Source organism: Plecotus auritus (assembly GCF_963455305.1).
Source record: "Plecotus auritus genome assembly, chromosome: 4".
NCBI lineage: Eukaryota > Metazoa > Chordata > Mammalia > Chiroptera > Vespertilionidae > Plecotus > Plecotus auritus.
The window spans coordinates 155,990,865-156,003,340 of NC_137775.1; the positions used below are offsets into that span (position 1 = coordinate 155,990,865).

Here is a 12,476-nt window from a genome sequence, read left to right on the forward strand (position 1 = left end):
TTAGAACAAAGGAAAATTTTTGTGGTTTAGACCTTTAAAAGGACTGCCTACACCTGAAATGGCGCAGTCGTGAGGGTGGACTTCACCTGCGTGTGGTGCTCTCGCGGCCGTCCTGGCCAGCTCAATAAATCCTTGCCTGCTTTTTTTTAATCAATCAGCAGCCTCCGGTGGTCTTATTCTGACTCCAGGGTTCGACCCCACAACATTACACTGAAGTATTTAGGAATATAATGTCATATTTCTAAATTACTTAATTCAACAACTATTATTTACCCTAATTACATGTTGAATCATACAGACCTTCAGTTTGATCAACTAACACAATAAGTCTGATTTCATGTTTCACAGATATTCATAATAACTTAGCTCATCAGATCTGTCCACACTTAGAACCAAAGATCCTGACCTTATATCACTTGTAGTAATTCCAAATAAGCATTCTAACTCCGCTAGTTATTCCCAACTTGAATCAGTTTTAGACAAACAGGAAACCACATTGTCTGTTTTGACATTACTCTCAGTCCTCATGACCAGGACAAGTCAACAAGAGGAAGGGGTAGGTGAGAGAGGAGGAAACAATGTCCTTTGCCCCTGCCTCCTTCCGCAGCCTGCCCTGGTACATGAACAAAAGAAAACACATTTTTACATTAAAATTAATTCAAATATAGTCCATCGCCAAAGCCAGCTTTGCTATTCCTCTCTCAGCTTTGTTCCCACCAACCTTGAAACAAAACCAACATTTTCGTATCCACCATGCTTGCAAGGGGTTTCCCATTTCCTTTGCAAATAGAGCTCCACACTGAAAGGTGGTGTAAGTAATGTGGGTACTGAAACACAAACACCTACCCAGTTTAACAAGCATTCTTCTCAACAATTACTCCAAACAATGAAAGAGAAAAAGATCTTTACCACAAGTTGCTAAACATTTTAATAGAGAAGATTATCCCTTTATCAAATACTATAATGTAAGGTATGGCATACTAATAAAGCCAGAAATGTGTAAAAAGTTGTTTAGAATACCCAGAGGAAGAAAATGCCATTTGCTAACTAGAAAAACCAAGGAAGACTTCATGAGGAGGTAGTATTTGAATTGGCTGGTTTATTGATTGATTGATTGATTGATTGATTGATTTCAGAGAGGAAGGGAGAAGAAGAAATGGAAACATCGATGATGAAAATCATTTGATTGGCTGTTACCTGCACACCCCGTACTGTAACCTGGGCATGTGTCTTGACCAGGAATCAACTGTGACCTCCTGGTTCATAGGCAGATGCTCAACCACTGAGCCATGCTGGTCAGACTGAATTGGTTTTTAAATACTTAACATTTGACTGGAAAATTGTAGGGTACCATGACCAAGTAATCGGAAGAGAGACTGTTTAGCATTAGCCAGCACAGTGGACACAGAAAGAATCACCTTAAATGTCCAGTAAGGTCATGTGCCTTATATCCTTCCATGAGAACTGTGGCTTACCAAATAATTTCGCCCAGCTACAGTATACATACTTTTATATTTTTAAGTTTCAAGGAGAAAACTTGTCTAAAAGTCTGCATTCATAATTTCTTATCATATTACACAATCCTAAGAAACATTAATTCTACCCCTTATTTTAGTCACTACTTTAGCTAAATCTGGCTGTCACTTATTTATTTTTATACCCACAAGGTGAATATAAATAGCATTGATCTAAGTAGAGTAGCAGAATAATATAAAATGACCCTGAGAACTTGTCTTGTATTAAAGTCCTGGTAGCTTCCCACAAATTGACTGATTCAGATGTAGCTAATAGAAAGGTTACATTCCAAAGGAATAATTGATCACTTTAAATACTTGTTTGACCTTTAACTGAGGCTATATATCATCCTTATAATGGGCAAAATCAATAGATTACACTTAAATATAACGTTCTGTTTTGAAATCTTTACTGTTGAAAGTATTACATATGTCCCCTTTTTTTCCCATTGACCCCTTATTGCTCACCCCTGCCCCCCACCCCAGGCCTCCACCACCCTATTGTCTATATCCATGTGTTATGCATATATGTATACAAGATCTTTGGTTGATCTCTTCACACCCACGCACCTACCCCCACCTTCCCTCTGAGACTGGACCGTCTGTTCCATGCTTCTATGTTACTGGATCTATTTTGTTTCCTATGTATCTTTAATAATACAATATTTCTACTGTACTGTTATTGAACTTTTCATGGATTGCTCCATTAACTGCTTCTTTCTTAATAAAGAGAGATCTATTTAGTCTTTCTTCAGAATTGAGATTATCTAGTCTCAAGACTGGGAAACAGTCAAATGGTACAGATTCCCTTTCACGGATTTTTTTCTTGATGCTGTCAAATCAGTAGCCTGAAGGCAGAGGGTGAAATAGGTATGGTTTCTGGTCAAGTAGGCATTTGATAAGGGCAAGTGTTTTCCTCAGAGTGTGTACTTCAATTCCAATCCTTTATATTACAGAGACTCACAGGTCTGGGCTGAAATTGGGGGAGAAGGGGTGGTGGTGATTAAAGGGCCTCTTTAAAAATGAAGTTATGTAGGGAGAGCAGACATGGGGGTATATAATTATGACTCTGCTGTTCTTAAGCTATTTCATACTTACATACAATGAAACTTCTATTTTAACTTAGATTTATTACTGGAAAAAACCTTATGTAATTACAATGTGCTAGTAAGTTGCTATTAAGGCCAGACTAGCTGCTGTGTGTCCGTAAGAGCTGCCCTCCAGGAACTTACACATAAGGGAAGGACCCAAGAACATAATTTATAAAGATTGGTTGTGCCTCCAAGAAGAAGAAATGGCCATTTCATTACAAAAGTCATATTGGCTTAGAAAAAAACTGGTAAAGTTTATTCAGGGTCTTAAATAAATACCAAATAAAGTCAATAATAACTGATTTGAAGATCTTGACAATGGAAAAGAAACTATAAATAAAATGTTTAGGAATATTTTCATACTAAAAATGTATATTATGAAATATATGTAAAATTTAGAAATGTAAGAGACCATTTCAATAGCTCTTAGGTAAATATTTGAGAATAATATCTAAACTTGCATGGTGGCCCTAACCGGTTTGGCTCAGTGGATAGAGCATCAGCCTGCGGACTCAAGGGTCCCAGGTTCGATTCCGGTCAAAGGCATGTACCTTGGTTGCGGGCACATACCCGGTGGGGAGTGTGCAGGAGGCAGCTGATTGATGTTTCTCTCTCATCGATGTTTCTAACTCTCTATCCCTCTCCCTTCCTCTCTGTAAATAATCAATAAAATATATATTAAAAAAAAAAAAAAACTTGCATGGTGGTCATAGAGATGAAAAGAAAATGACCTATGTAAGAGAGTTGGGAAATATAGAAATGACCACTCTTCTACTAGAAGTGGTCATGGATTAACAAATATGCTCTTGCTAATGCAGAACTGGGGAAAAACTTATAAATGATAGGCTATAGATTTCCAATCTTTTTAGACTCCAGTAGGAGGTATAATTCTTAAAATAGAAGCTTCATTTACATCTTAGATATTTATAACACCATTCAAGTAGATGAGGACAAATTTATTAATTGAGTGTTGCTTCAATATTTAGTACTCCAATTAGTTCTTTTGTTCATTAGATATTAGTGATGTATGAGATGATAAAAGCACATTAGATAATGTCCCATCAGAATTTTTAATAATGGATCTGGCTCTGTGGAACTTTCGAAAATTAGACATCTAAAAGAACAGTGATGGTAATCCAATTCAAATCAGAACAATGAGATGGCATTATGATTTGTGAGAATTTGATATATAAAATAATCAAGCACAACATGTATAAAGTTTTGGTATGGCAGTCAATTAAATCAACCTATATTGCAAAACTTTTGGCTAGGGTGAGTAAATTTCATTATCCACTGAAGTGTGACTTCATCAGATAAGCAAGTCTTTAAGAAAATTATAACCACTGAAAATCCTAAAGTAGAATATCAAAGTGCCACATTTACTTACATGTCTTAACTTCCTTTCACTGTAACATATAAATATTTCTATTGCAGAAAAAAATTTGATCATAGTAATCAAAACATTAAGAAAAAATATATCACATAATTTATAAACATTTTGCTGTAAAAGATAATTTTTCCTCAGTTCCAAGTTGAAGAATTTGACTATATTAGATAATAGACGTCACTAACATTGGGTAGACTTTGGGCATTAACTTTAATATGTCAAGAAGAGTAATTTGAAGATATTTGTAGAAACTAATTATCTTCTAGTTAGTATGCTCCCTGTTCTCTCTTTAATAATAGAACCCCATATTTTTATTTGGGTATATGCCTATCTGATAGGGGTGGATTATATTCCATATTCTACTGCAAATAGGCAAAACGAGTCACTAAGTTGTGGACCATGGTGCAGATAGAAGTGATGTATTCACCTGAACATGACCTTAAAGGCAAAGAGCATGCCCTCCATTGCCATTTGTGTTCTTCCAGTTACCTAGAATGCAAAAATCATTATGAATACTGAAGCATCATTCTTGGGCCACAACATAAAAAGTATTTTGAGGAGAGCAGAAAACATGAGAGAAGGACCCTGAGCCTTGGATGATTGAGCTACCATGTTAGGCCTTATACACAGAATGATACATGAAAGAATAAACTTTTGTCTTGTTTTCACCACTATTACTTTAGGTTTCTCCGTAATAGCCAAACCCATAAGCTAATCATAAAATATAGTTCATTTTTATTCAATGTTTAAGGGTTTACAAGACCAATAAAGCCCTTTGAACATCCCCATAAAAAGTTTTAATGATGTATGAAACAATCTTATAGTTCTTTATAAATTCTCAAAAATTTTACATGAAACAGCCTAATTCCACCAAACTTGACTATTTTAGCAGGATTCTAAGACTACACAGAACTGGAATTAATTTATGGATCACCTAGTCAACTGTAGAATGTGGGAAAACAGTTTGAGTTTAAATAGTTTTAATGCCCCATGGGAGACTACACTTTTAGGGCTGGATGGGGCATGAAATGCTCCTTTGTAATGCTCTTTCCACTACACAACACTCCTTTCCACTTATTCTGAAACAGTTATTTATATATAAACAAATGAAAATAATTTCTCTAAGTGATAAGCATCATTTTTAAGTTTTAAATTTAAAAGCTGATATCAAATATAGTTGATATCAATTCCTATTAAGAGATTTTTATTTAATTTGCTATGGCTCAACTCATGGCCTAAAAAGAGAACGTATCCTGGTTATAGGCGTAATTATAACCCACAGTAATATTAGAGACTTTATTGCCTGGGAGAAGTCAAAAGGAGGACAAATTCAATAGGTTCACTTATATTAATTAATATATACTATTATAATATATATTTTTGATTCAGGTAAAAAGTCTGAGAACAAACAATAATTATAGTATACTTATTTAATTTTTTCATTGATACACCCCAAGCTCTTAGAAGAATACCTAAATTATAGGAGGCCCGCAAAAAAAATGGATAAAAAATAAGTGTATATAAATATTTTTTCTGATAACAAAAATCAAATACAATAGAATTTAAAACTTATGTGTAAGTTTTGTTTTATAATTTTATAAATGTTTCTACCATATCTAAGTAATGAAAATGTGTCCCTAATCTGTCCAAGTGTGTCCCTAATCTGTCCTGATCTGTTCAATATTATTAATAACTCATTTGTGCTAAAATACTCATGTTCTGAAGACATTTGGACATGTACTTTAGAGATATTTATTTTAAAAGGCATATTAAGCACATAATATGCTTCAAAGACTGAACAGGCAGGCTAGTTGTTGCTCAGCTTCCAGAGTGTCATTCACACTGTAGATGAAGTAAATGGCTTCTCCTGGTGTATGCAGTTAAGGCCAGAGTAGACATGCCTAGTGACCATAGGACAGGAGCCAGGATACAGAGATGGATGGGATCCAATCTCTATCAACAATGCTAATGGAGTACAGAGAATTTAAGTCAGTGCAGTGGACTGAGGTCTGAACAGGGTACAGTGTGAGTTAAGAACAGAAAAACATATGGCATTTCTTCTTAGGAAGATACAACAATAAGTTGTCAAAGATAAGCACTAAAATTCATCATTACCTTGTTGTGTCTGATTGGCATTTTTCTTCTGCTATGGAGCATTTTCTGAAATACTAAACCTGCTAAGTCAACTTGTTCTATAAAACCAATCATCCCAGTATAACTAAGTTCACCTTGGAATTTAATGTAAAATGTTAATACTCACATCCAGATCATCCTTTGCATTGTAGTAGACAACTTCATTACTCTATAAAAAATATAAAAAAAGAATGCTTTATTAATTTGAGTAAAAACAAAAATATACAGGATGAAACACTAAATACATTTGATTTATATTTTAATTATTAAACCCCTCATAATATTCCTTTCACAATATATTCCACAAAGATCCATAAAGGTTAGCCAATATTTTCTAAGAACATATTAAAACACTATATCAGTGAGATTAAAAAGCACATTTTGCATTGAGGGAAAATATCTCAGTGTAAGTCTGAGAACAATTTGTCAAGAAAAAATAAAAATTTCATAATGCAGATAAATTACATACACACACACACACACACAGCCTAAACCATAAATGATAAGATAATTCAAGAAAAATGTAATAAAAGTTGCTTAATAGTTTGCTAAAACTATGACTTTTAAAAAATACATATTTATCTAACACACTAATATTCTCCATTTCTACCAAAGTGGTGAATAAGTGTGTTGGCTCTTCAAGAATAAATTTTGTCTTATAGTTATGGACATTTCTTTGAGTCTTAGAGGCTAGAACCATGCAATTTAAAAATAATCCATTTCTATTTCCTTTCCTCTCCCGAAGTGAATGAAAATACAGTCCATTTTGTTTGTCTTCAGTAGTAACATGAGTACTATGTAAAAAATGCTTTTTTCTGTACCTCTTAATTAATTATAAATATGGATACTATAAAATTTCATTAAAAGAAAACACAATGTACAAAAAATATTTTAGGAAATTCCTCGGAAAAAATAGACTAGATTAATGTTTCTTAAGATATGCACCTCCCCCCAAAAAATTCTAGCTCTTCAAACCATAATAAATGTTACACAGGCAAAAGTATTCTATGGTCATGGCGTCAGAATAAAAATAAAGATAAAATTGTCTCTTTTCAGCAGGACCTCACAGAGCCTCAATGTATCATCCTATCTAATAAAAGAGTAATATGCAAATTGACCGTCACTCCAACACACAAGATGCCCACCCACATGCGGTCAAAGATGGCTGCCCCCATGTGGACACAAGATGGCCGCCACAAGATGGCCTGCAGGGGAGGGCAGTTGTGGGCAATCAGGCCTGCAGGGGAGGGCAGTTGGGGGCAACCAGGCCAGCAGGGGAGGGCAGTTAGGGGTGACCAGGCCTGCAGGGGAGGGCAGTTAGGGGCAACCAGGCTGGCAACGGAGGGCAGTTAGGGGTTACTGGGCCAGCAGGGGAGGGTAGTTGGGGGAGACCAGGCCTGCAAGGGAGGACAGTTAAGGGTGATCAGGCCAGCAGGGGAGGGTAGTTAGGGGCAATCAGGCTGGCAGGGGAGCAGTTAGGTGTCGATCAGGCTGGCAGGAGAGCGGTTAGGGGTGATCAGGCTGGCAAGCAGAAGTGGTTAGGGGCAATCAGGCAGGCAGGCAGGTGAGTGGTTGGGAGCCAGCAGTCCTGGATTGTGAGAGAGATATCCCAGATTGGAGAGGGTGCAGGCTGGGCACCCTCTCCCCTTCCCCACCCCCATGCACAAATTTTGTGCACCAGGCCTCTAGTATATATTATGAATGTCCAAGAGGAAAGTAGATCTTGTTTTGTTTCGCAGACTTATTTGCCACAGAACCTGCCTCCTTTTGATGTAAGAAACATACCATAAAATATAGGTGTCTCTGTATACCAAACAACTTAACCAAACCCTACATAGACAAATACATGAAATCATGATTCATAACACTGAATGAAACCCAGGAGTTCTAATGTATTTCATATAGAGTCAATTACACTTTTTAACTTACCATTAAATGATTTTTTAAAAATAATTAAGTAGCTAGAGATTTTCACCATGCATGTAAGTTCTAATTCCTGAAGCATTTCTTACAGCATTAGTTTTGAAGCAAGGTTAAAATACAAAATCAGAACTCATCATAACCATCTGAATTTACCTGAGACCCAAATCTAATTCTAGCTTATTGATCCCTCATGCAACCCTGTAATTTATACTTAGGAGACAATTTTCAATTTAAAATGTGGAGTCCATCAAAAGTTAAAGCACTGAATAGGTTTATCTTCATTTTAGACTTTATTTCTTCCAACTGCTTGCTTATATTTCAAAACTGAACTGTGTTGAAACTGTATTAAATTTCATGCAGTTCAGTATCATCATTTTCAACATTCATTATATACACATATGTACATACTGCTCTGCCAAGGGAGACACAATATAAGTAAACATACCTACCCTTTTCCTTTTGATAAAATAATGGATACAGATCAATTATCTAAAGCCACTCGTGTCTAGGACTACACTTGGTACATGGTACTTGAATTAAAGGACTAAATTGATTAGTAAGCTTTTTTCTTATGTGTCAAACATTGTCACATATAACAAATAAAGATAATTTATTTCTTAAACTTGAGATTTAGAATATCAATTGCAGTCCCAGAAGACAGTTAAGTATGATAAAGAAATGCTAGTTTTAACTCAAACTAAGTATTTTGATTGTATTTAGATAAACTGTGCTGGAAATTAAAATAAAAACTAACATATAGAAAACTGGGTTTTTTGAGAATTTCCAAATGCCTTTCCCTCTTTTACTATACTATATATTATACAAAACCCTATTACCTCTTCTTTTAGAACCTCTGTATTGCTTCTAAAACTGTTCTTGAAAAATGTATATTGCCAAGTTTATTTAAATTTTATACATTTGTACAAGTCTTTCTGGACTTTGAAATACATGTAATTCAAAAAGCTGACTTTTTTTCTTTTATGTAAACTATGAAAAATATATTAATCAGAAAATAATACTGCATGTCAAATATTCATACCCCTTCTAAAATGGGTAATTTGTATTTATACTTTTATTTTATTTATTTACTTTTTTATTGATTTCAGAGAGGAAGGGAGAGAGATAGAAACATCAATGATGAAAGAGAATCACTGATCAGCTGCCTCCTGCATGCCCCCTACTGGGGCAACCCAGGCATGTGCCCTTGACTGGAATGGAACCAGGGACCCTTTAATCCATAGGCCAACCCTCTGTCTGCTGAACTAAACCAACTAGGGCATATTTCTATTTTTTAAAAAGCTCTCTTTTTTTATACAACATCAATTTCTTACATGGTCAAAATATAAATGCGAAGGAAAACAATAGTGTCACTTCCACTGCCTTACAACAAAATTTCTTCTCCAATAAATGTGACATTGCTTTTGGCCTAGAAACATTTTTTATAAATACACTTTCCTTTTTAAAACCTCAAAACTTGCATGGATAGCATGCATATTTCATTAGTCCTTTATTTTACCTAACAGAAAAGCTCCACTGATCAATTTTAGCTAGGATAAATCCATGTAACAATTTGGAGAAACTATAATTGTGCATTTAATTTGTCATTCCATTCCATCTACATGGCAGTTTGACAATAAAATGCAAACATTCACAGGGCACTGAATTTATGTAAATTTTTGCTACATAACAATAGTTTTCCAGTTTCAGTTCATCATACTTTCTTATGGAAAATTGCAGTTATTTGTTTTAGTGTGGCTTATAGATCAGAATTATTTGGATCAGAAAAAAATTTAAATGTAAGCTTGAGAAAAAAACATGATTTGGCGAAACTGTAAAGTTATAAATCAATTTCATTTGTAACTATCTCTTTTGCTATATAAAAATACATATTAGCTCTGTACATAAGGACATACATTAAGATCTGTGCAGCTTCTGTTGGTGGTAATGCAGATTGGTGCAGCCACTGTGGAAAACAATATTGAGTTACTGCAAAAAACTAAAAATGGAACTGCCTTATGACCCAGCAATTCTACTTTTGGGTATATATACGGAGAAACCCAAACACTAGTTCAAAAGAATATATGCTCCCCTATGCTCATTGCAGCATTATTTACAATAGTCAAGATTTGTAGGCAGCCTAAGTGTCCATTAGTAGGTAAGTAGATGAAAAAAACTGTGATATATATATATAAAGGAATGTTACTCAGCCATGAAAAAGAATGAAATTTTACCATATGCAAAAATGTGGATGAACCTGGAAGCTATTATGCTAAGTGAAATAAGTCAGTCCAAGAAAGACAAATATCATATAATTTCACTTATATATGGAATTTAAAGAAGAAATAAATAGACCAAAAGAAACCCACACATACAGAGAACAGACTGCCAAAGGACAGAGGTTTTGATTGGTAAAGGGATTAAGAAGTACAAATTGGTAGTTATACAATAGTCACGAGGATGTAAAGTATAGCATAAATAATGAATATAGTAAATAATATTGTTATAATTACATATGGTGTCAGGCGGCTGCTGGAAATATCAGGGGAACACTTTGGTAAAGTATATGATTGTCTAACCACTGAGCCGTACACCTGGAACTAATACAAAGTAATACTGAATATAAACTGTAATTGAAAAATCAAAAAAGAAAAAAAATACAAAACAATCAACATTGGAAAATACATAAATGTAAGGTCAATGTGTTATTACAATTAATATTACAAATAATAATATGTCAAAATCTAAATAACAAGCATTTTTAAAAACTAAATTGCTTCCAATGAAACAAGAGATAGATGTAGTTCCATTTATATTTGTTTAGACAATTTTCAATACAAGTATTTTATATTACTTGTTAACATGAAAAAGAACGTGAAGCTTTGTTAAACTAAATAAGTATACAATCAAATGACTTAAATCATAGAAGCACCAAAATATATCCAGAACCAGTCTTAACCAGGTTGGGATAAAAGACAACTTTCAGGAACATTGGACAATTCACACTGAATCAGCACTGCTTCTAAGTTCCTATGTTTTTATAGGGATGGATTTTAGTTAAATTCTGTGTGTCTGGCTGGTGTGTCTCAGTCATTGAGTGTCAACCTATGAGCAAGGATATCAGGGCACGTGCCTGGGTTGCAGGCTCGATCCCCAGTGGGGGGCGTGCAGGAGGCAACTGATCAATGATTCTCCCTCATCACTGATGTTTCTCTCTCCCTCTCCTTTCCTCTCTGAGATAAATAAAAATATTTTTAAATGAATTCTGTGCTAAAACAAAATTAGGAAACAGTGTAAAGACAGCTATATGTCCTGAGGGGGTATAATTAAAGAAGAGGCAAAAGAATGAGCTGCATTCCTTCTCCTTTTACCCTATGGAGACTTTGGGATCTTATGACCAACAGAGGGAGACAGTCCCCACTTATTCTACAATTTTGGCGACTTCACTCTGTGCTTGGTTTAGGAAACAAAGATGAAGACTCCCCTCCAACCTTAAGGAGCAAGTTCCTGCTTCCCAACTCACATGTGGCAAGAACTTGAGGTAGCTGAGCCAATCCCTCTAACCTGCTAAAACTGAAGAATAACTCTCATTGGCCCTTGGATGACATGACCACAGAAATCAACTGTCCTAGGTTTCAAAATAGGTGAAAATTAAGAATTTCAGGTAGTTGTAAAAGTCTCCCCATTTTGCTCAGTTCAAGCATTTGTATTTGCAAATGTGCATGTGTATGTTTCTTAATCATTTATCTATCCTATTACTCAAAATTCCCTCAGTCCTTTCTTCAGAAAGTACATAGTTATATCAATATCTTTTAATATTTCAATAATTTATTAGCATATCAACTAATTAGTACAGTCACATATTATAAAATTGAGTTATCTTGTTTATCATACTTCTGGCTAAATGTTTTTATGCAAATTATTAAACATTACCTTGGAAGTTATTTCTAACTCAAACACAGAAGTTTTCAGTGGATTTCAGAGTATTCCACACCTTATGATAGGATAAAGCCAGCAATGGCTTCAAAGGAGATTTGTAGATGAGTTAAGCCTTTGGAGAGCTATTTGTCATAATTTAAGCACAACCAGATGACAAGAACAAATTGTTTCATTTCTGATTTTAACCAAGTAGCTTAGTTATTTATTATCTCCTTCAAACAAATTTACCCAAATTGTCTATACTAATATAATACTGCTGCTTACTGAAATTTAAAACATCCCCAGCAAGTTGAGAGATAAATTACTTTAGTTTCCCAGCGTCTACTGGGAGTCAAACATTAAATCTGGGCAAAATAGACCATTCCATCTTTAAAATGGCACTGTGAGTGACAGTCCCTTGCATGACACTTTCCTATAAAAGTTGGCCTCTGATGAATAGTTGGTGTTAAAAATTCAAAGCATAAGTACAAAGCTTCTACATGGAAGTAAGAT

The 12,476-nt window shown here is 34.8% G+C and overlaps 1 protein-coding gene across 4 annotated transcripts in view; it reads right to left on the bottom strand.

Moving 5' to 3' along the window:
* CACNA2D1 (calcium voltage-gated channel auxiliary subunit alpha2delta 1) overlaps positions 1-12,476 on the bottom strand; it is a 393,063-nt gene that overhangs the window by 151,211 nt on the left and 229,376 nt on the right. For all 4 annotated transcript variants that reach the window (XM_080665796.1, XM_080665795.1, XM_080665798.1 and 1 more), the window contains exon 5: positions 6,253-6,294. In XM_080665796.1, coding sequence (XP_080521922.1) covers positions 6,253-6,294 — 42 coding nt within the window. The remainder of the gene's footprint in view (positions 1-6,252; positions 6,295-12,476) is intronic.